The sequence below is a fragment of the Capsaspora owczarzaki genome, assembly GCF_000151315.2.
Source record: "Capsaspora owczarzaki ATCC 30864 unplaced genomic scaffold supercont2.1, whole genome shotgun sequence".
NCBI lineage: Eukaryota > Filasterea > Ministeriida > Capsasporidae > Capsaspora > Capsaspora owczarzaki.
In genome coordinates, this window is record NW_011887292.1 from 3,192,131 (window position 1) to 3,212,074 (window position 19,944).

The 19,944-nt window shown below is 55.1% G+C and overlaps 10 protein-coding genes across 10 annotated transcripts; 6 read left to right on the forward strand and 4 right to left on the reverse strand.

The window, feature by feature from the left end:
- Positions 1-38: 38 nt before the first annotated feature.
- Positions 39-3,034, forward strand: CAOG_00988 (GTP-binding protein). The gene is made up of 3 exons (XM_004365802.2): positions 39-1,974; positions 2,092-2,165; positions 2,256-3,034. The coding sequence occupies exons 1-3, from the start codon at positions 68-70 to the stop codon at positions 2,948-2,950; spliced, it is 2,676 nt and encodes an 891-aa protein (XP_004365859.2). The 5' UTR covers positions 39-67; the 3' UTR covers positions 2,951-3,034.
- On the reverse strand, positions 2,988-4,317 carry CAOG_00989 (hypothetical protein). The gene is made up of 3 exons (XM_004365803.2): positions 3,779-4,317; positions 3,412-3,601; positions 2,988-3,266 (listed from the first exon to the last, which is right to left on the reverse strand). The coding sequence occupies exons 1-3, from the start codon at positions 4,279-4,281 to the stop codon at positions 3,090-3,092; spliced, it is 870 nt and encodes a 289-aa protein (XP_004365860.1). The 5' UTR covers positions 4,282-4,317; the 3' UTR covers positions 2,988-3,089.
- Positions 4,318-4,640: 323 nt separating this feature from the next.
- Positions 4,641-6,862, forward strand: CAOG_00990 (hypothetical protein; the record flags this gene model as incomplete). The annotated part of the gene is made up of 6 exons (XM_004365804.2): positions 4,641-4,985; positions 5,116-5,129; positions 5,228-5,585; positions 5,694-5,730; positions 5,807-5,982; positions 6,113-6,862. Exons 1-6 carry the CDS (start codon positions 4,665-4,667, stop codon positions 6,860-6,862), a joined length of 1,656 nt encoding a protein of 551 aa, XP_004365861.2. The 5' UTR covers positions 4,641-4,664.
- Positions 6,863-7,007: 145 nt separating this feature from the next.
- Positions 7,008-7,679, reverse strand: CAOG_00991 (hypothetical protein; the record flags this gene model as incomplete). Its single annotated transcript, XM_004365805.1, has 1 exon — positions 7,008-7,679. The coding sequence occupies one exon, from the start codon at positions 7,677-7,679 to the stop codon at positions 7,008-7,010; it is 672 nt and encodes a 223-aa protein (XP_004365862.1).
- Positions 7,680-8,337: 658 nt separating this feature from the next.
- CAOG_00992 (hypothetical protein) lies at positions 8,338-9,027 on the reverse strand (the record flags this gene model as incomplete). Its single annotated transcript, XM_004365806.1, has 1 exon — positions 8,338-9,027. One exon carries the CDS (start codon positions 9,025-9,027, stop codon positions 8,338-8,340), a length of 690 nt encoding a protein of 229 aa, XP_004365863.1.
- A 1,078-nt stretch (positions 9,028-10,105) lies between these two features.
- Positions 10,106-10,783, forward strand: CAOG_00993 (hypothetical protein; the record flags this gene model as incomplete). Its single annotated transcript, XM_004365807.1, has 1 exon — positions 10,106-10,783. One exon carries the CDS (start codon positions 10,106-10,108, stop codon positions 10,781-10,783), a length of 678 nt encoding a protein of 225 aa, XP_004365864.1.
- A 330-nt stretch (positions 10,784-11,113) lies between these two features.
- Positions 11,114-11,964, forward strand: CAOG_00994 (thioredoxin-like protein 4A). The gene has a single exon (XM_004365808.2). It carries the CDS (start codon positions 11,236-11,238, stop codon positions 11,662-11,664), a length of 429 nt encoding a protein of 142 aa, XP_004365865.1. The 5' UTR covers positions 11,114-11,235; the 3' UTR covers positions 11,665-11,964.
- A 6-nt stretch (positions 11,965-11,970) lies between these two features.
- On the reverse strand, positions 11,971-13,816 carry CAOG_00995 (galactokinase 1). The gene is made up of 4 exons (XM_004365809.2): positions 13,630-13,816; positions 12,787-13,453; positions 12,462-12,612; positions 11,971-12,356 (listed from the first exon to the last, which is right to left on the reverse strand). Exons 1-4 carry the CDS (start codon positions 13,786-13,788, stop codon positions 12,125-12,127), a joined length of 1,209 nt encoding a protein of 402 aa, XP_004365866.1. The 5' UTR covers positions 13,789-13,816; the 3' UTR covers positions 11,971-12,124.
- A 392-nt stretch (positions 13,817-14,208) lies between these two features.
- CAOG_00996 (cell division cycle 5-like protein) lies at positions 14,209-17,686 on the forward strand. Its single transcript, XM_004365810.2, has 5 exons — positions 14,209-14,245; positions 14,556-14,713; positions 14,888-15,018; positions 15,151-17,359; positions 17,472-17,686. The coding sequence occupies exons 1-5, from the start codon at positions 14,224-14,226 to the stop codon at positions 17,571-17,573; spliced, it is 2,622 nt and encodes an 873-aa protein (XP_004365867.1). The 5' UTR covers positions 14,209-14,223; the 3' UTR covers positions 17,574-17,686.
- Positions 17,687-17,696: 10 nt separating this feature from the next.
- Positions 17,697-19,911, forward strand: CAOG_00997 (seryl-tRNA synthetase). The gene is made up of 3 exons (XM_004365811.2): positions 17,697-19,164; positions 19,293-19,386; positions 19,457-19,911. Exons 1-3 carry the CDS (start codon positions 17,759-17,761, stop codon positions 19,802-19,804), a joined length of 1,848 nt encoding a protein of 615 aa, XP_004365868.2. The 5' UTR covers positions 17,697-17,758; the 3' UTR covers positions 19,805-19,911.
- Positions 19,912-19,944: the final 33 nt, after the last annotated feature.

Genomic DNA, 19,944 nt, shown 5'->3' on the forward strand with positions numbered 1-19,944 from the left:
AAGTGGCTGGATGAAGCACAACACCACTCATTCATTCACTTCACTGCTCTTTAAGGGAAGCTCTGTCATGCTGAGCCGCAGTGCTCGCATCGCAGACGCATTGCGCGGTGTCGCCGGTCGACTCGCACAGCAGCCAAGCCACGCTGGACACCATCATCATCATCGTCATCCCAATCACACTGCCCAGCGAGTCCGATCCATCCACCAGTGCAGTGCGATGACCATGGCCGAGACTACCACGAGGAGGAGCACGGCCGCGATGCTGCTGTTGATGCTGCCAGCCCAACCCGCACTCGCAGGCCCTGGCTTCGTGCAGAGGAATGGCGCTGCATCATTCCACACGAGAGCGACGGCGGGCGACGGGCATGCGGCGGCGGTCGCGCTGGCTCCTGCTGCTCGTCGGGGTGCTGCCAAGACGAAGACGCTTCGACCGGGAGGCCGCCGATCGCCGCCGCCGCGAGCCGCCAAGCCGATGCGACGTGGCGCCAAGCACGCACGACTGGGCAAGGATCGCGGTGGCATGCAGCGTGGCGGCGGTGGTGGCAAGATGCAGTCGAGGTTTGCAACCCGCGCTCCACGCGCGCCGTCCGCTATTGAGCAGATCGAGGCAGCACACCAGGCACAGCGCGAGAGCCAGGCTGCAAGCAAGGGCAAGAGTGTGTCGCCGCCCGTGCCGTTCCACAAGGCCACTGCGCAGCAAATCCGTGCTCGCTACGCGGCATCATCAGCATCGGACGACACTCCCGTTAGAACTCGCCGTGACAAAGACAGAACGATGAATCGCAAGTCACTTGCGGCACCGCGGTTGACCCGTCGAGAGCGTCAAGCAGCCGCGAGCGCCGAGAACGAGAATGACAACCTCGATGATGAGGAGGATGCTGATGCAGACTTGGAGCCATACAATCCGAAAATCCGCATTGGCATGCGATCGCGCTCAACGCGCTCGGGCAATGCGGTAGCCGCTGCAGCTCGCTCGCCTCAAGCGTCGACGGTGCCAGCGGACAAGGACAAGGAGCTGTCGTACTCGACCTGGATGACGGTTGATCTCGACGGCGTTCGGCGAAACAATGCGCTGCTGGCCAAAAGTCGCGGCCGGAACAAGCCCGTCGATTGGGACGAGGTCAATGTGTTTGCATGGGACCAGGTGGTGGACCTGTACGGCGAGCTTGCTCAACGTCAAAACAAGGCCGCTGCGACCGCCGCACAGAGCGTCGACCTGCTGGGCTCCTTTTACAAGGGTCAAGGCTCTAAATCGCCCATCAAGCGCATGATCAAGGACGCAAAGTTTGAGCATTACTTTGCCAATCTTGCCATGCCGCAGCAAAAGCGCATTCGCAACCTCATTGCTCAGCGAGCTGAGGACGCCGCGAAAGCTGTTGCCGCCGAGTCTGCGCTCCAGCGAGCACCAGCAGTCTCCGTCAACTCCAAAGTGGACGCGAGCGCTTCCCATGAACGAGGCGACCCAGAATTGTCCGAAAATGATGCTGCTGCTCTCGACCGTCCTTCTTCTGCCGATGGTCCCATCTCTGCAGCACAGCGCAAAAATCTGTATCGAAGCAAGCAAGGGTTTGTCGACCGAGTCCGCATTTCCGTCCGCGCCGGAGATGGTGGAACTGGCCGGCCTGCAGGCACGGGTGGCGCTGGTGGTTCAGTGTACCTTGTTGTCAAGCAAACGGGCTCTCTCGCCAACATACCCAAGCTCGTCGAGGCTGGGCGCGGTGCCGATAGTCGCGAGCGTGCACCCCGTGGCCGTGGCGGAGACGACAGCTATGTGTCTGTTCCACCGGGAACTGTGATTTCGGATGGGCGCACTGGCAAGGTCATGTTCGATGTCTCGACCATTGGCGAAAGCTACTTGCTCGCCAAAGGCGGCGCGGGTGGCGGCCAGGACGGCGGACTCCCGCGTGGTGGGAAGGGTGAGCAGCTGCCTTTGAATCTCGAGCTCAAAAGCATTGCCGATGTTGGTCTTGTCGGGTAAGATTTGCTTTGAGCGGATGTGGTGTTGTTGTTGTTGTCGTCGTCGTTGCTAGTTGACAATTAGATCTCACGTTCTCTGTTGCACTCTGCTCTGCTCGACTCTCTGATTTGTAGATTTCCCAATGCCGGCAAGTCAACGCTGCTCACAGCCATTTCAAACGCCACCCCCAAGATTGCTCCGTATCCCTGTGAGACACTTGTTTGGTTGCTGTGCCGTGTTCAGCGCTTCGTGTCCATTCCGCAAGTTGTTGACTGACTTTCTTTCAACACTTGACTAGTTACCACGCTTCGACCCCATATCGGTGTCGTGCAGTACGATCAGTTCACCAGGATTGCTGTCGCCGACGTGCCTGGCCTTGTTGAAGGCGCACACCAAAATGTTGGCATGGGCCATCAATTCCTGAGGCACATTGAGCGCACTTCAGCCCTCCTGTACGTCGTTGACGTGAATGGATTCCAGCTGTCCATGGATTCGCCCTTCCGGACCCCCGCAGAGACATTCCGTCTGCTCTTCGATGAGCTGTCCGTGTACGGCGGCGGCGGCATGGAACGACGACCCTTCATTGTGGTGCTCAACAAGATGGATCAGCCCGGTGCATCGGCAGCTGCCACCAAGTTTTATGCCGAATTTTCCGAAGTGTTGCGGCAACTTGTGAGTGAGGGTCGACTCCAGCTTGATCAACTCCAGCAACTCATCACGCTGAGTGCCAGCGAGCGCACGGGCGTCGTAGATTTGCGCAAACACCTCGGCCTCCTTGTTCAGAAGGCACAGGCAATTCAAGCAGCCGAACTCTCTGACAAGGACCAGCATCCTTCCACGGGCTCGGACGCGTTGTCGGAAGATCGCGACTCTGATGACGAGCTCAGCGGAGAGGACGAGATTCTCACCGACGACATTCGACGGCAGATGGACGAAGCCGACTTGCATCACCAGCAGCAGATAGCTTTGGCTTCTTTGAGCTCACGCCGGTAGAAGAAGGGGATTTTCTTATACCTGCGCGCGCAGAGGTGCTTTGTAATTGTAAAATGTACTTTATAAAAAAACAGAAGAAACCCGACACGCAAACATAAAGTTACAGTCTGGGCTCCCCCCCCATGTTGCAATGGAAATTCTACACCTCAATGCGCAGGTTTGGAGGCAGCTTTTCCAGATCGATTGATGGGAAGAGACGCGGGGCTGCAGGAAGCGGCGACTTGAAAAATTTCACCACACCTGCAGCATTCTTCATTTCACTCAGCAGGTGATCCGGAATGTCTCGTTGGAAGGTTTCGACACATCGCGCAAGGATCTAGAACGGGGGAAAAGAGAAGGTGGAGGCAAGAGAACAATCGGCAGTCAGAGTGTTGCCCAAAAAAAAAAAAAAAGAAAAGCAAACAAGGTTTTGTACAGCAAGTACGACAATGGTACAGAACAAAAACTGCTCCTCGACGCACCTGAACGCGCTCTGTTTGGCTATCAAACGCCCGACTCGTCCAGACGGCGTCCTTGGCATCGGCCGGAATCGGAGCAATTTCGTTGACAATCTCGCGCACAGTTTGGCGCACGTCGAGATCTGTCCGCGGGACCAAAGCGGCGTATCGTCGCTCCAAATAGCTTTTTCGGGTTTGCTTGAGAATTTTCGCTCTGAGAGAAGAGGAGCGTTCGTTGTGACAACGGTTAGCAAAAATGAAGCAGGGTTTTTTTTCCTGTCTGATGCCACCCCCACCACCACCACCACCACCACCACTTCTTCCTCCTCCTCTTCCAAGTGACCGAATCACAACAGAAAAGCGAGTACGACACAAATGCATAAAGCCCTACGCTCGGGACTCGGAAATCGTCTTGGACTGGCCCTGGGCATCCTGGTACACGAGCGGTGTCTTGGATCGGTAGTGGTTGATGACAGTGCGCCTGATGATGTGCTCCTCGTCCATTACGGCAGGAGTGAGGATGGCCGGCGCTTCACTGGCGCGGCGAGCATGGAGCGCACGATGCGCTCGAATGGCCTCGGAATCGGCCGATCCAGCGGCGGCGGTCTTTGCATCACCAGTCACAGCAGCAGCAGCAGTAGCAGCAGTGGTGGTGGGTGCAGCACCATCCGTGGCCTTGGCACCGCGGAGCCGCCCGAACGTTCGAGCAAGCAAGCCGCCAGAGCTCGCTCCTCCTTGTTCCTCAGCAGCAGCAGCAGCGGGTGCGTCCCCCGAACCGGCCTTGGCAGCGGCGTTGAACGACGGCGTGCTTGCTGCAGCCTGAGGGCGCGCGGCGGTGGCGGCGGACGAGAGCAGGCGACGTCCTGCTGCAATGCGACTGGCTGAAGCAAGCATGTGGAAAAGAACAAAAAAACGAAAAAAAAAAAAAAATGAATGGAGCAGCATTGGGATTGGATTTGGTTTGAATTGGATTGGATTGGATTGGATTGGGTTGGGATGAGGTGACGATGAACATCAACCGAGTACGTGTACACGTTAGTAGAAAAAGTTGCAAAGTGGAAACAGCAGTGCTTGAACGTGGAAGGCGATTACCAAGCAAAACGAACGAACTGCTTCAACAATGAGACTCTCAGAACTAGTGTCACTGCTCAGGGATGTGTGATCTCAACAAACAGCGCGAAACGTTATCATTACTGCAGTCTGAATTTGGAAACCGACTCTTCTCAGATTTTCTCAGTTCTCCTTTTTTTGTTTTTTATCTTCCTTTTGTAGGCTCAATGTTCACTGCGACTGCTGCGGTCGCCGCGCTCATCCAAGCATCGCCGCTGGGGTCGCTCGGTCAATACACACTGATCTTGCCACATGGAACGCGAGCATGGCCAACCATGAAGCGGCGGCTGAGCGAGCTTGAATCCAGCCTGTCATCCATGTCGCCAATCTCAGCGACCGCGCCAGGAGCCGAGCGCCCGGCATCGACCACCGCCCATACTACGAGCACTGCAGCAACGAACGATGCGACGCCTTCGTCGACTGAGCCGCCAAAGCCAAAGCCGCCTCCGATGGATAACGAGGACACCCGCGCGTTCAATCTGATCCAAGTGAGTACTTTTGGTCCGCCACCACCACACAAACTGCCCGTTGAAATAATGCTCAGCTCACTCGTGACTTTTGGATGCATTCTGCAACATTACACCATCATTTGGTATCGTGCGCGCGGTCGCGAATCAGGAAACTCTCCAATCGTATGCATGGCACCTGAGTTGCTGAGACTTGCCGAGCTGGGCTTGGCTGTTTGTGTTTGTTTTGGTTCTCAATGTTTGATCTGTTTGTTTCGTTGCAGATGGGGCTCACATCACGCGCCGTTTGGCGGATTGAAGGCGCTGCTGGAGGAAGAGCTGTGGCCGGCAGAGCGGAAGGTGCTCCTGGGCCAAACCTTTCCCGCGATTCTGAACTTTGCTTTGGACATTGAAGCATTGTTTCTGTCGCCGTACGAGTCCAAGCGGGTTCACCTGTTGAGGCAGGGCGAACGCTCGTCCATTCCACTTCGTCTCTCGCGAGTCCAAGTCCGATGCCTGCTGGCACACTGCTTGCTGTGCACATTTACCGATCGCCACGCATATGCTCGGCACAACTACCCTCAGTTTGAAGCATCCGGGTTGTTGAAAGGCGGCTCGTCGTCTCGTGTCGCGAAACTGAGGGTATGTCCAATGTTCGGAATTTGTTGTTGCCGAGTTTTGTGGTGGCTTGTGCGTTATACGGCGGCTAACACTGCCCAATGTTTTGCTTGCTTTGCTTGCTGTCATCAGATGCTTTTGAATTACTTTCAACGCGTCTCGGTTGAAGGTAGGATTTTTTTTTTCCAATGAATTCTTGTCTTTCGACCTATGCATCCTCATTTTCGCCTTATTTTTGCTCGCAGAACCTCGAGGCGACATTCTCTTGCTCAGGCGAACAGTATCAAATATCCCCGACGTCATGGAAGCCAAGAGGTTGTCACCCGTCCGCCTCCATCCGAAAGGAAGCATCGAAGTGCAACCGCTCGCCTCCCATGCCGATTTTGCCAACAAGTATCCAGGTGGAGGGGTGTTATCGCAGGTGAGCAGAGCGAATCGGCACCAGCTGGCATGTAGTACCCTGGCTTTGATTTCGTGTGTTTTTGTTTTTTGTTTTGTTTTCTTCTTTTCTCATTGCTTTATCCCCCATCAATACTGCTTGTATCCTGCAGGGCGCAGTCCAAGAGGAAATTCGCTTTGCATGTGCGCCCGAACTCATGATGTCGATGCTGTTCTGCGAAGTCTTGCACGACAACGAAGCCGTGATTGTTCAAGGAGCAGAAACATTCAGCGATTACACTGGCTACGGTCGCACATTGGCGTTTGGCGGGTCGGTGCACGACACGACGACGCCGCGACTGCCGACTGGAACCCTCATGACTGAAGTATTGGTGATGGATGCCGTCAAGGAGCCTGGTCGTGCGCAGTTCCGCAAGGCTTACTGCGAGCGCACGCTTCGTAAGGCCCTTGCAGCGTTCGAACCGACTGCCCTCTCGAGCGGAGAGACTGTTGCAGGCCAGCCACTGTTTCCAGTCGCCAGCGCTCCGATATCCAGCGGAGCATCCACTTCTGCGGCAGCAACAGCAAGCTTGCCGCCATCCACGCCCCAAATCCAGTCGTGGCCCATTGCAACGGGAAACTGGGGCTGCGGCGTGTTTCTCAATGACTTTCACCTCATGTTCATGTTGCAGTGGATTGCTGCGTCCCTGGTCGGCCGCTCTCTCGACTACTACCTGTTTGAAACCAAGGCAATCGATGTGCCCCGCTTGGAGGCGCTCGTTCATTACATCCAGTCGGAGGACATGTCGATCGGGCGAGTGTATGATCTCGTGCTCACGTTTGGCGCTGAAACGCCGTCGCATGAGCTGAACAATCGCTTGATCGATTGGCTGCATGAAGTGCTGGTGCCGCGCAAACATTGAGCTGCCCGCCCGACTGCTTGTTTTGGCATTCGTTTGTCTCCATGGAAGGTTTGAGTTGGGATTATTGTTGGATGGTGCTAAAGGATATTGACTTGCACATTTGCAAATTTGACATTTTTTTTAACCACACAGTCGCAAATGCTTTTCAACCAAGAATAGTGAAGGCAGACAGAAGAGCAACAGCCATGCCGATCAGGGTGACGGACGCCGTCAACGCGGCAGAGCCGTTGATGTGGAACGAGCCAAAGCCAATTTCGAGGGGACCGCACGAACCAGCAACAGCGCTGCCCAAGTTCTTGCACTGGTCGCAAAACACATTGCAGTTCATGTTGAACCAAACGTTGCCCATGCCAAGGTCCATGATGTTCATGTAGCCGCCCATCGGGTTTGCGGTGCAAGCACCGCTGTTCACCGTCACCGCGCTAGTTGTGCTGCAGGTCGTGCCAGAATCCACAGTGATGGAGGTGTACTTGAGGGGATGCGCAGTCACATAATGGCTGGAGCCCGCATCGACGCAAACACCGGGAGCAACGGTGGTGGTTTGGGTGCAGGTGGTGCAAGTCGCGTCGCAGCCAAGTTGGTAGGTCAACGAACTGGCACTGTTGATCACAACACGGTAATTCGAGCCAAGAACCACGCTGGTCTTGCAGTCGCCCGACGCAACCTTGAAGGACGGATTGCCAGTAGTGTGCGTGGTGCAAGTGGAGTCAGTGAAGGTGCCAAATGCGACATCCGCGGCGACAGCCGGCTGAGAAATCGCGACCAACGCGAGCACAATGCACAGGGGCATGAACGCGACCGAGCGAGAGTACTTCATTTTTTTCTGTTGGCACAAAGAAGAAAACGACCAATCCAAACGACAGTGTTAGATCACAAATCCTGCGCACCATGTAAACAAACGTGAAAAGATCAAAACACGAAATCTAGATCAAAAGTTTAAAATCAAAACAAGATTGATCTGTGCGTAAACAAATGGTGCAATCCCCCGTCCCTGTCTCCCCTCCGCTCCCTCACTGGGTATGCATGGTGGGAATAGGACGTATGACGACGTGGAGAATGAAACCAATTCGGATTCAAGTGCTCTTGGCTGAGATCGCGCGACATTTGATTCTGGCGCAGATTTTATTTCGCATGTGCGGGTGATTTCAAAACGCTTGTTGCGCTCCATCTGTTGTTCTTAAGTATCGCTGATTGTGGCATAACGCCAGGCATTGCAACAGAGAATGTTGTGCGTCTAGGGAGGGCAGAATGCGAAATGCGAAAGTTGCAGCTGGGAGAGTTCCGATCGCAACAACATGCGTACCTTGTTGTTGTTGTTGTTGTTGTTGGGTTCAAACAAACCGGCGGGTGGAAGTATATTTATAGAAAGGTGGGAAAATGGGGACTGGAGGCAATTGTTTAATCGAGTCTAGATTGTTTTGGAAACACACATTTGACGCAAAACGGCCCGGACGACAAAGCGCACTGTGCACACTCTAGCCGAGAACAGTAAAGGCGGACAGAATAGCCGCAGCCATGCCAATGAGCGTGACGGAAGCGGTCAGCGACGCAGAGCTGTTGATGCTGAAATAGCCGTCGATGACTGTCCCGAGAGCGAGCGAGGTGCATGGCGAGCCGGCGGTGGTTCGGCCAATAATCTTGCAAACGCTGCAAACGGAATCGCAGCCATAGTTGTACCAAACCCTGCTCTGGCCAATGTCAATCATGCGAATCGGGCCGTGCGAGGCGGTGTTTGTGCAGGTGCCGCTCGGGACGGTCGAGCTCGTGGTGCTGTTGCAACCCGCCTCCCCAATATTCGAAAGGATGGTTGTGGCCTTGATCGGATGGGCGGTCACGTACTTGCCATTCGGGGCGCTGATGCAAGTGCCGGGAGCGGCGGTTCCGGACGTTGTGCAGGTGGTGCAGGTCGAATCGCAGCCGAGGTTGTATGAGAACGACGAATCCGAGATGGCATTGATGCGGTAGTATGTGGTGCCGAGGGTGACGCTGCCCTTGCAAATGCCGGTGCCAATGTCCACCGAGGGGACCGTGTACGAGAAGGTCATGCATGTGGAATCGTCAAAGATGCCGAAAGCGGCATTAGCAGCAGTGGCAGGCTGTGCAACAGCAATCAACGCCAACAGCATGCACACGGGCACCAGAAGAGCAGAGCGAGAGCTGGCCATGACTAGTTTGTGAAAATGAAAACTTTCCAAAACAAAAAACAGAGGAGTGATCTTTAGATCAAAACGAACGAGGAAGCGAAAGAGTGTCAACAGCACCCAACATTCTCACGATTTCGTTTTAGCGTCACCCGTGAGTGACATGGTAAGGTTGGCTTTTGCCGATGCAAGAGGGAGCTTTATTTTCCTTCGACTTGTCGACTTGGACCACAGCGCCAGCGTCAATGTCGGTCGGAGCGTCAAGAGCGGGGGTGGCCGTGTGAAAGATCAAAACGTTTGGTGCGTGTGAGTATCCCAAACAATAACAATTTATCCTACATCGTCAGCGCTCAATGCGAACTTGGATGCTGTACACAGCCACGGGCAAGCACAAGAAGGACAGGCATAGAAGTGCATGTCAAAGTCAGACCGAGCAACCGTGCATGGACGTGGTTGAAAGGAGCGTGTCATGGGAATGCTAATCACGAAACTTTTTCCTTTTTCCCGCTCTTCTTCGCCCGTGGCTTCTTCAAGCCCTCCTCTCCCGCTCATCACGAGTGAGAGGCGGGATGCTAATGGGAGTGGAAAGAGCGGAGGGGAGAACAGGCGAGGAATGAGTAAATTGACCCGCAAGCAGAAAATGATCTATGGGTAGAATTCCGACTTTCTCAAAATGATCTACATTGCTTCACAAAACGGGGTAACAGTGACAGTTAGTCTTATTTTTTCCTTCTTTGTGACGACTTGAACAGCGTTGAACTGTACGAAAGCGGCTTTGCAGTGTGTGTGTGTGTGTGTGTGAAGGACAGAGGAGAACGAGAGAAAAGCAGCTGAAAAAGTTGGTGCGGGGGTGTGGGGGCCGAGCAGATCACACGAGCTGTTTCAATACACAAACCATCCTCAACCCAGCCAGCTTTTGACGGGCAGCAGCGCAAAAAAGCATGATCGTGCACAGAGACGCATACTTTATGCGTTCGTGAAGCGTACGGTCGAGTGGAGGTTGTCAAACTACCCCGCTTCGTCCACCAACTGGAGCGCTGGTTTGATCTCACCTACAACTGCTACCTTTTTTGCATCAATTCCGCCAAACAGAACCGAAATCATGACCTTCTCTCGTTTTGTGCTCGTGCCGCTGTGCATGATGCTGGCAATCGCTGGAACCTCTGCAACCGACGCCGTCCTCCGCATGTACGGCGATGCCGCCTGTACCACCTCGACTTCGCCGCCCGTTGCATGGTGGGTGGTCCAGCCGGGATCTTGTCAAAACTCGACCGAATTTTCCGACTATTACAGTGTTACGGTCGACTCAAGCACCCAGATTACGTACAGCTTTGGCTGCGACAATACTTGCACCACCTGCACTCAGTCGAGCATCATGACGCCTGGCACTTGCCTTGAGATTGGCGCCGGCTCTGGCGACTACCTGACAGTCTACCCTGTTGTCGCTGCCACCATTGATGTCCAGGTGTCGAACTCTTGCCCAGGCCCCGCTTGGGCCACTTACACTGTCACCAGCGCTCAGTGCGCGTCAATCGGCCCCATCCTTGGCAATTCCCGCATCACGGTCGTTGGGAATGACACGATTGCGTACAGCTTTGGCTGCGACGATGTGTGTGGGTATTGCCGCTTGAATGGCCAAACTTCCGAAGATACATGCACCTCGGAACCTCCAGCATTCCACGTCACGTACCATGTCAACAGCGCAGCTGGCATCACTTCGTCTGTTGCGTTTGTCGGGCTTACGGCTGTTCTCATGTCGATGTTTGCGTTGTTTGCTTGAGCGTATGTGAACATTTTTGCTGTGGTGCTTTGCTTTTTGTGCATTGCGAGTGCATGTCGCTGTCTTTGTTCGTTTTGCCCAATAATGGCAATGTAAATTCTACCTCAACGTGAACTGCACACACACACACACACACACACACACACACACACAACAGCGTCCCTTTTCGAGGAGTGTGCGTGTCCGGATTGAAAAAACAAAAACAAAGTTCCCACGGATTTTTGGGGACTTCCCACCCCGCCCCCCTATCAAAAAGCCTTGTTGAATTTGTTTGAAGGTTGCTGATCAGTTGGGCTAGATTCATGGTAGCGCACGGCTCAGTCTCAGATTGTTTGATTCTTCCCCATTCGCCACTTCCCCTGCTTCTTCACCACCATCTCAGCTCGGCCTTGACCTCTCCGTTGGTTTTTGAACTCTGAACAGCATCCACATACACACATACACTTGCAGCCATGAGTTACATGCTCCCTCACTTGACGAATGGCTGGCAAGTCGACCAGGCCATCCTGTCTGAGGAGGATCGCGTCGTCGTCATCCGGTTTGGGCACGACTGGGACCCGACGTGCATGCTGCAGGATGAGATTCTGTACAGCATTGCTGAGAAGATCAAGAACTTTGCCGTCATCTACGTGGTCGATCTGACTGAGGTGCCCGACTTTTGCCAAATGTACGAGCTGTACGATCCATGCACGGTCATGTTCTTCTTCCGCAACAAGCACATGATGGTGGATCTCGGCACGGGCAACAACAACAAGGTCACCTGGGCCTTCGAGGACAAGCAGGACATGATTGATCTCATCGAGGTTGTCTACCGAGGCGCAAAGAAGGGCCGCGGTCTCGTCATCTCCCCGCGCGACTGGAGCACCAAGCTCAAGTACTAACCGCGCAATGGGATGTCAGTGGGGATGCTCCAAGCCGTGTTGTCCATGGATGGACGAAGCGAGAGAGAGAGAGAGAGAGAAGGCCTCACGCTGGTTAAGTTTTGACGTTCAGCCAACGTTGTTCCAGCAAAACCAAAAGCTCGTGTTGGCGATCGGTCTAATATTTGGCAATGTGGCAATGCCGAATGTTTGTTGTATGTGTTTGTGGTGGTTTGTGTTTGTATGTTTGTTTGTACTTGTAAACGTATCTTATGCAGTTGAGGACTCGGGGGAAAAAAAAAAAAACCAGGAAACTTTGGAGAAGTTACTTGTTTTGTTATTGTTGGTGGTGGCGGTGGTGTTGCCAGCATGGTAATGACCTTTTTATTGACCAGCGTCAGCATCAAACGCGTTTCGACTGCTCCCAATAAGAATGTGCAGCCTGTTTCGTGAGCTGCCAAATGCAGACCCATCTCTTTTTTTACAGCGAAACCACACGAGCGCCGGCAGCAGGACCCGTGGAGAACGATTCGGCCTTGGGGTAACCCTGCTTCAGATGGGCAATGACCGAGTCGACAGCGCTCGTTTCGAGCAGCGTCACCGTGCAGCCGCCAAAGCCACCGCCAGTCATGCGCGCGCCGTACACGCCCTTGCACTCCATCGCGAGCTTGACGAGCGTGTCCAACTCGGGGCAGCTCACCTCATAATCGTCACTACAAAAGAGGAATGAAGAATGTTTCAGAACAAGAAGCCCCGGAATGAAAATGAGGTGCAAAACAAAAGGGCGGTCTCAACAACAGCAAGAACAAATCGCCTACCGAAGGGAATTGTGGCTCTCAACCATCAGCTTGCCAGCAAGTTCATAGTTGTTGGCAGTGAAGGCATCAGCAGCGTCGAGAGTGCGCTTGCATTCAGCGATGGCGTGGTGAGCGCGACGATAAACGACGGGATCGATCTTGTCCTTGACAGCTGCAATCCCCCGGGAGTTTACACAAAAGGGGTGGGGGGGAGGGAGTAGAAATGAGTACAACACCCATACACAAACATGCACAAACCGCCATCGGTGAGACAGAAATCTCCCCTCGACAAAATCCGGGCACAGAAAAACACAAAAACCAAAAACCAAAAAATCCCAAGACTCACCATTCAGCTGGTCCATGGTGGCAACGCCAAGGAACGGGACGCCTGCAAACTGGGCCTGGATGGCAGCCAGGGCAGTCTCGCACTGTGCGCGACGGGTGGCGTACTCTGAGCCGTCGAGGGAGTGCTTGACATGGGTGTCGGTGACGAGGATCTGCACGTTGTGGTTGGTGAGCGGGATTTGGCGCGCAGTGTTGTCCTTGCAGTCAATGAGCAGGGCGTGGTCCTTGTGGCCGAGTGCCGAGATGAACTGGTCCATGATGCCGCACGGGACGTTGGCGAAATCGTGCTCGGCCTTCTGACAGGCCTTGGCCTTCTCGACAAAGGTGCTCTCGTCGCGCGCCTTGCCGTTGTTCGTCAGGGCCTCGAGGAAGGTGTATGTCGCGACCTCCAGCGCAGCCGAGCTGGACAGCCCAGCGCCCAGCGGCACGGACGAGCAGATTGCCGCGCGGAAGGACACTGGAGCGCCTGCCGGGAAGTTAAAGTTTGCAATGACGCCCTTGACGTAGTTGGCCCACTTTGGCTGGCCGCGCGCCAGGCCCGTCAGACTGAACTCGACAATGCGAGTGTCGGCAGAGACGGCGTCCGAGTCCGTCGCAACAATGGCAACCGGCGAGGATGCTCCGCCAACCAGCGGCTGACCGACGATCACGGTCTCGCGCTCAATGGCCTGTCAGAGACAGCGAGACAAAAGCGGTGAGTGCCAGATTCAAGCATGTTTGCATTGTGCGTATGTGTATCAATGAAAGGTGATGGAATCGATGAATGAATGGATGATCATTGAGATGAATCATAAACATTCAATTGCGAACAAAATCACTGAGTCACGACGTATGACGGACGTACCATTGGGAAGACAAAGCCGCCAGAGTAGTCGACGTGCTCGCCAATGATGTTGATGCGACCGGGCGCAGCGACGGCAATCGTGGGCGTCTCGCCGGGGAAGCTGGCAGCAAAGAGCGCTTTGGCGCGAGCAACGAGTTCGGCGGTCGATGGAGCAGGCATTTTGTTGTTGTTGTTGGTTGTGTGTTAGTAGGACTGAACGAGACCATTTTATGTATTGTAGTGATGATGCACTGAAGGCAAATGACCTCCAATGGTTCTCAATGGTCGGTGAGTGCGTTTTGCTCTGATTTTGTAAGGATTTCCATCACAAATTTCCAAGCTCCCTCGACTCAGACAAGAACAAGCTAATCGAACGATCGTTCATTCACTACAGTGTGTTTCGAGGTTGAGAAGGTGCTTGTGTCTGTGCGGGGGATGTTCACGGTCAAGCTCAGATTTCAGCTGAGCGCGCTACGGTGTGGAAATGCAGTTATGACGCCCGGAGCATCATCGTATTCATCTTTGACTTTTGTTGTGTATTGTATTGTAACATTGATGCTCACTTTCTCAACAACTAAACTGTGCCGCGCTCAGTCCACTCTTCAACGCAACAACATGCCGCGCGTCCTCATCAAAGGTGCGGCAACCCAACCCGAGACAGCGATCGCTGAATTGATTCATCCTTCTTTTGCTCTGTGAATCAGTAGCTTGCAACAGTGTGGAGAGCGAGAGAGAGCAACAAAAAGAGAGACCTTGGAACACTATTGAAAATTTTGGCTGGATTTTCCATTACAAAAAAAAAAAAAAAAAAAAAAAAAAAAAAAAAAAAAAAAAAAAAAAAAAAAAAGAGAGATCGCGGCCAATGCAACTCACTGCTTCCCATTGTGTGTCCTATCCTAACGTCCTAACGTTGCTGTTGCTCAAACCAACCCCCTTCCCCCACACAGGCGGCGTGTGGAAGAACACGGAGGATGAAATCCTCAAGGCGGCCGTCATGAAGTACGGCATGAACCAGTGGTCGCGCATTGCCTCGCTGCTGCACCGCAAGACGGCCAAGCAGTGCAAGGCGCGTTGGTACGAGTGGCTGGATCCGAGCATCAAGAAGGTAAAACAAAAAAGAGAGACGACCGCCTGGAAGCGAGGAGGCAAACAGAGCGACGACGCAGACCAACAAAAGCGTCGTTCGAACGTTTGTGATGCAGCGCCAGTAAAGCGCCAACCCCCACTCGATACTCGATACTCGATGGCTGATTGAATGATGCACTGCCCTCGAACACAGACGGAATGGTCGCGCGAGGAGGAGGAAAAGCTGCTCCACCTCGCCAAGCTGATGCCGACACAGTGGCGCACCATCGCGCCCATGATTGGACGTACCGCCGCTCAGTGCCTTGAGCACTATGAACGTTTGCTGTAAGAATGGTTGGCTTGCATTTGGGTTGGTTGTGGGCTCGGTGCTGTTGGTTTGGCTCGTCGTTGTTTTGGTTCTAACTTTTTTTTTTTCTTTCTTCTTTTTTTTCTGGTGGCCCTGCAATTTCGCTGTAGAGACCAAGCACAGGCGCGTGAAACTGGCGAAGACGTATCCACCTCGGAGGCACGCAAGTTGCGCCCTGGCGAAATCGACCCGCACCCAGAAACCAAGCCTGCCCGCCCCGACCCGGTTGACATGGACGAAGACGAAAAGGAAATGCTTTCCGAGGCCCGCGCACGCCTCGCCAACACACAGGGCAAAAAGTCAAAACGAAAAGCCCGTGAGCGCCAACTGGAAGAGGCGCGCCGCCTGGCGTCGCTGCAAAAGCGCCGCGAGCTTGCTGCTGCCGGCATCGAGATGCCGCGCCGCTTCAAGAAGCGCGGACAGATTGATTTGAATGCCGAGGTCCCCTTGCACAAGGTGGCCCCGCGAGGCTTTTACGACACGTCCATGGAAGTCGATGACGGCACGGCCGCCCGCGAATTCAAAACTCGCTCGCTGCAGGACTTGGAAGGCAAGAAGAGCGCTCAAGCCGAGGCGGAGATGCGCAAAAAGGACAAGGAGAAGCTGGACAAGAAAAAGTCCACCGATCTCGTCGGACTGCTCCAGGCCGACAAGGAGCTGGAGCGCACCAGCAAGCGCGCGCGTCTCGAGCTGCCTGCACCGCAAGTCTCTGAGGCCGAGCTCGAGGAAATTGTCAAGCTGGGCTACTCGACCGAGAAGGCCCGTGCTGCTGTTTTAGCCAGCCGCTCCACCGCGTCGTCCAGCTTGCTGAGCTCCGACGGAGCTGACGGCTCGACCGGTGGTGGCTCTATTTTGCAAAGCGCGGCTGCTGTGGCCATGCGCGCTGCCTCGAACGCGGCCTCGAACCCCAATCTAACCGCCCGGACACCCATGTCTCAGGACATTATCCTGGAAGAGGCGCAAAATTTGCTCGCCCTGACGCGAATGGAGACGCCGCTCAAGGGCGGCGATGGGCCCGAGGTCCAGTCCGTGTTTGGGTTTGACGGTATGACTCCGCGCCGACAGGTCACTCAGACACCCAACGTGACCTTGCGCACTCCGTTGCGAACACCCGCGGCCGGTGGCATGGCTGGCGGCATGACCCCTCGCGTCGGAGACGGCGGCGCCTCGTCAAGTTTGGGCGGAAGCACGCCCTTCCGCGACAGCCTCCGCATCAACGACACCATGGACACTGACGACTTGGCCGCGTACGAGCGCGACCAACGCGCCCAGCGCAGCCAATTGCTGGCAGGCCTCGCCGCGTTGCCCAAGCCCAAGAACGACTTTGAGATTGTCTTGCCAGAGCTCGAGGGCTCTGTCGAGGACGTCGAAGACGAGGATCGCCCCAGCTACGTCACGGGTGAGGAGGATCGTGAAGAGATCGAGGCTCGCAACTTTGCCAACCAGCGTGCTGAAGAACTGGCCGCCGCGCGTCGCCGGTCGCAGGCCGTTCAACGCCATCTCCCGCGTCCATCCCAAGTCAACCCCGCCATCGGCAAGGCTTCGGGCGCCGCTGGCGTTACTGGCGGTGAGAGCACCATTGCCACCAGCACAACAACGACAACCGTGCGCGCCGGCGGCGGTGCAGCTGCTGGTGGCCTGACCATCTCCCCTGCTCTCATGGCAGCGGATGATTTGATCAAGGCCGAGACGGCTGCATTGCTGCGTATCGACACGCGCGAGCACCCTGCTGGTCGCGGACTGACCGAGTTGGCTGCTGCCTACATTCAGGACGAGGACGACGACGACGCCGTTGCTTCTTCCGCTGCCCTCGAGCCAGCCTTTTTGGCATCTTCGTCGAGCGCCGGTGCTTACGGCGACTTTTCTGACGATGAGATTGTGGCGGCGCGCAAGATGCTCGCACAGGAGACGGAGATTGTTCGCCATGTCATTTCTTCTCGATGGGGCACTGCCCACGAAGAAAACGGTGTGTCGATGGCCGAGTACGAGCGCGTGTGGCTTGAAGCGCTCGACGACGTGACGTACGTGCCTTCGCAGCAACGCTACGGCCGAACGGCACTTGCCAGCAAGAAGGATCGCACGGATGCGCTCGCACAGACGCTGGGACACTTGTCCGACCAGTACCAAGCCAACCGCAAACAAACAGATCGTGCAGAAAAGAAACTGATCGTCCTGACCACCGGTTTCCAGACGCGTGTCAAGAATCTCAAGCAGCAAATTGGCGACCTCACAACCCGTCTCGAGCAGTCGGAACGCGAGCAAGCCTGCTTTGCCGGCCTGCGCGACAATGAGCAGAGCGCACTGCCTGCTCGTCTCCAGGTAACGAAACACAACGGTTGTTTTCTCTGTTGTGGGAATGTGGTGTGTGTTTTTGGGATTGTGCAAAAAAACCTTGGCTAACTCTGTGTACTTTGGTTTGCTTTCTCTGCAGTCGCTGGTCGCTGAAGTAGATCACGTTTCACAGCGCGAAAAGGAGCTTCAAAGCTTGTTCTCGACGCTTTCGTACGAGCTCACGTCCAAGGCGACGATTTAAAGCAAAACGCAAGTAATGGGCGAATGGAAGCTTTTTCTTGAACTCTATGTTATGGTTAAGCGGTGTGTTGTTGTTGTTGTCGTTTGAGAATACAGTAGATAATTTCCATGTCAGTCCTGTATTGCTTTTTTGGTTGTTTGGTTTGTCTGAGCAGCTCAGTCAGTTTCAGTTTCATTGTGCTCAGAATGTCGAGTCTCGCTCGTTGGACGACGCGACCTTCCTCCACTGGCGCCGCACAATGGATGCATGCTGTTCGCTCACTCGGAACCCGTAGTGCACTCGTTGGTGCCGGTGCGGGATCTTGTACTGGTGCTGCAGCAGCCAAGACTGGCGTTCCCAGTCAGTCAAGATGGTCGTCCTCGTCCTCGTCTGCGCGACCACCCTCACCGCCACCAGCACAAGCACCGCAGCCATCATCGACAGTGCATGGCCATGATGCTGCTGCTGCGCCGTTCGTTCCGCCGAGCCGATCGCGCCTGACGCCCAAGCTCGACTACGCATGGATTGCCGCGAACGCCGAGACAGTCGAGCGCCACCTGCAGCTGCGCCAGATGGCAGCCGTGTCCGAGGACGGCGTCCCGTTCAATGCAGCGCACTTTCGCGAGCTGTTTGAGCGCAATCGCCTGCTGCAGCGCAAGTCGGACGATCTGCGGGCGATGCGGAACAAGCTCAGCGCGACGTACACCAAGCCCACCGGCGCCGCCCGACCTGCCGGAGCTCCTGCTGGTACCCAGAAAGACGCAGCGAACACGGCTGCAGACGCCAAGGTGCAGATCGCCGAGCAAGCACGCTCGATCAAGAAGGAAATCGCCGACGCCGACGCCGCGCTCGAGGAAGTGGCTGCCCAGCTCTTCCACGCTGCTGTGCGCGTCCCGAACGATGCGCATCCCGATGTAGCGAACGGCCCCAATGTTGAGAGGGTCGTGGCCGTCTCGTCCAGGTTGACGGCTCAGCAAGAAACGCTCGCTGCTTCGCTGGATGCTCGTCCATCGCTGCCCGCGCACTCGGACCCCTCTCGTATCCCTCCGACCAAGTACAAAGACCACGTCGAGCTTGGTCTGGCTCTCGGCTTGTTTGATCTGGAACGCGCCGCTGCTGTCACTGGGCACGCGTTCTACTTTCTCAAAGGCGCTGGAGCGTTGCTCGAGCTGGCGCTCACGCAGCTCGCCATGCAGCAGGCAATGCTCGCAGGCTTTACTCCCATGACCACTCCGGATGTTGCTAGAACCGAGATGGTGGCCGCATGTGGCTTCCAACCACGAGGCGAGATGACGCAAGTCTACTCGCTAGCCGCGCCTCACGACCGCTTCTCCCTGGTCGGAACGGCCGAAATCCCTCTGGCTGGCTTCCTGTCCAACACAACCGTTGCAACGCAGGCGCTTCCGGTCAAGCTGGCGGCTCTGAGCCACTGCTTCCGCTCTGAAACCGGCGCGCACGGCAGCGACACGCGCGGTCTTTACCGCGTGCACCAATTTTCCAAGGTGGAAATGTTTGCATTCACGGGACCGAGCGTTGCCGACAGCCAAGCCATGCTCGACTCTATTGTTCAGGTTCAGAAGCAGATTTTTGAGTCTCTTGAGCTTGATTTCCGGTACGGACGGCTCTGAGTTTTTGGGCTTTTGTATTTGTTTTTGTTTTTCCGGTCGTGATTCCTCTTTGTTTGTGCTCACTTTCTTGGCGATTCTGTGTCTGTCGGCAACTGCACTTTGCTCCTTTTAGAGTGCTGGACATGCCAATGAAGGAACTAGGAGCCTCCGCATATCGCAAATACGATATTGAAGCTTGGATGCCAGGTCGCGTGGCGTGGGGCGAAGTAAGTATCACGCGCTGCTCTGCTGCTTGTCTAGGAACGGTTATAGACTCAAACTCTGCTGCCAATACAGATCTCCAGCGCCTCGGATTGCACCGACTACCAAGCGCGACGACTCGGAATTCGTGCCAAGGCGGTTGGAGGCGCTGCTCCCGAAGCAAAAGGCGCCCACCAAACAGACACGGCGTCCCAAGATGGAAACAAGCATCTGCACACTGTGAATGGCACCGCGTGCGCCATTCCTCGCACCATCGCTGCCTTGCTTGAGACGCACCAATTGGAAGACGGAAGCATTTACCTGCCGCCTGCCCTCCGTCCCTTCATGGGAAATCGCGATCGGATTACGCCAGAGTGGCAGCAAGAGCTCGGAGCATTGCGGCCGATTGCCGTGAATGAGTTTGTTGTGGCCAAGCGTCGATGAAAGGTGAGGGGGATTGCTTTCAGAGTTGAATACCGGGATCCTGGGGTTTTGTTTATTGTAATACAGTCCTCTGAGAACCACTCCCGCTCTTTGTTCTCGTAATGCTTATCATTTTTCCCGCAATACTTGTCATTTTCCAA

Coding starts and splice junctions, on each gene's coding strand:
- CAOG_00995 (XM_004365809.2), bottom strand. CDS start 13,788: ATGCCTGCTCCATCGACCGCCGAACTCGTTGCTCGCGCCAAAGCGCTC. Junction 13,454..13,629: donor GCGGCTTTGTCTTCCCAATG/GTACGTCCGTCA, acceptor TGTCTCTGACAG/GCCATTGAGCGCGAGACCGT. Junction 12,357..12,461: donor GAGAGCCACAATTCCCTTCG/GTAGGCGATTTG, acceptor CCTCTTTTGTAG/TGACGATTATGAGGTGAGCT.
- CAOG_00988 (XM_004365802.2), top strand. CDS start 68: ATGCTGAGCCGCAGTGCTCGCATCGCAGACGCATTGCGCGGTGTCGCC. Junction 1,975..2,091: donor GCCGATGTTGGTCTTGTCGG/GTAAGATTTGCT, acceptor TCTGATTTGTAG/ATTTCCCAATGCCGGCAAGT. Junction 2,166..2,255: donor CAAGATTGCTCCGTATCCCT/GTGAGACACTTG, acceptor ACACTTGACTAG/TTACCACGCTTCGACCCCAT.
- CAOG_00996 (XM_004365810.2), top strand. CDS start 14,224: ATGCCGCGCGTCCTCATCAAAG. Junction 14,246..14,555: donor GCCGCGCGTCCTCATCAAAG/GTGCGGCAACCC, acceptor TCCCCCACACAG/GCGGCGTGTGGAAGAACACG. Junction 14,714..14,887: donor TGGATCCGAGCATCAAGAAG/GTAAAACAAAAA, acceptor CCTCGAACACAG/ACGGAATGGTCGCGCGAGGA.
- CAOG_00994 (XM_004365808.2), top strand. CDS start 11,236: ATGAGTTACATGCTCCCTCACTTGACGAATGGCTGGCAAGTCGACCAG.
- CAOG_00997 (XM_004365811.2), top strand. CDS start 17,759: ATGTCGAGTCTCGCTCGTTGGACGACGCGACCTTCCTCCACTGGCGCC. Junction 19,165..19,292: donor TCTCTTGAGCTTGATTTCCG/GTACGGACGGCT, acceptor TGCTCCTTTTAG/AGTGCTGGACATGCCAATGA. Junction 19,387..19,456: donor GTCGCGTGGCGTGGGGCGAA/GTAAGTATCACG, acceptor CTGCCAATACAG/ATCTCCAGCGCCTCGGATTG.
- CAOG_00989 (XM_004365803.2), bottom strand. CDS start 4,281: ATGCTTGCTTCAGCCAGTCGCATTGCAGCAGGACGTCGCCTGCTCTCG. Junction 3,602..3,778: donor ACGATTTCCGAGTCCCGAGC/GTAGGGCTTTAT, acceptor CTCTTCTCTCAG/AGCGAAAATTCTCAAGCAAA. Junction 3,267..3,411: donor GCCAAACAGAGCGCGTTCAG/GTGCGTCGAGGA, acceptor CCCCCGTTCTAG/ATCCTTGCGCGATGTGTCGA.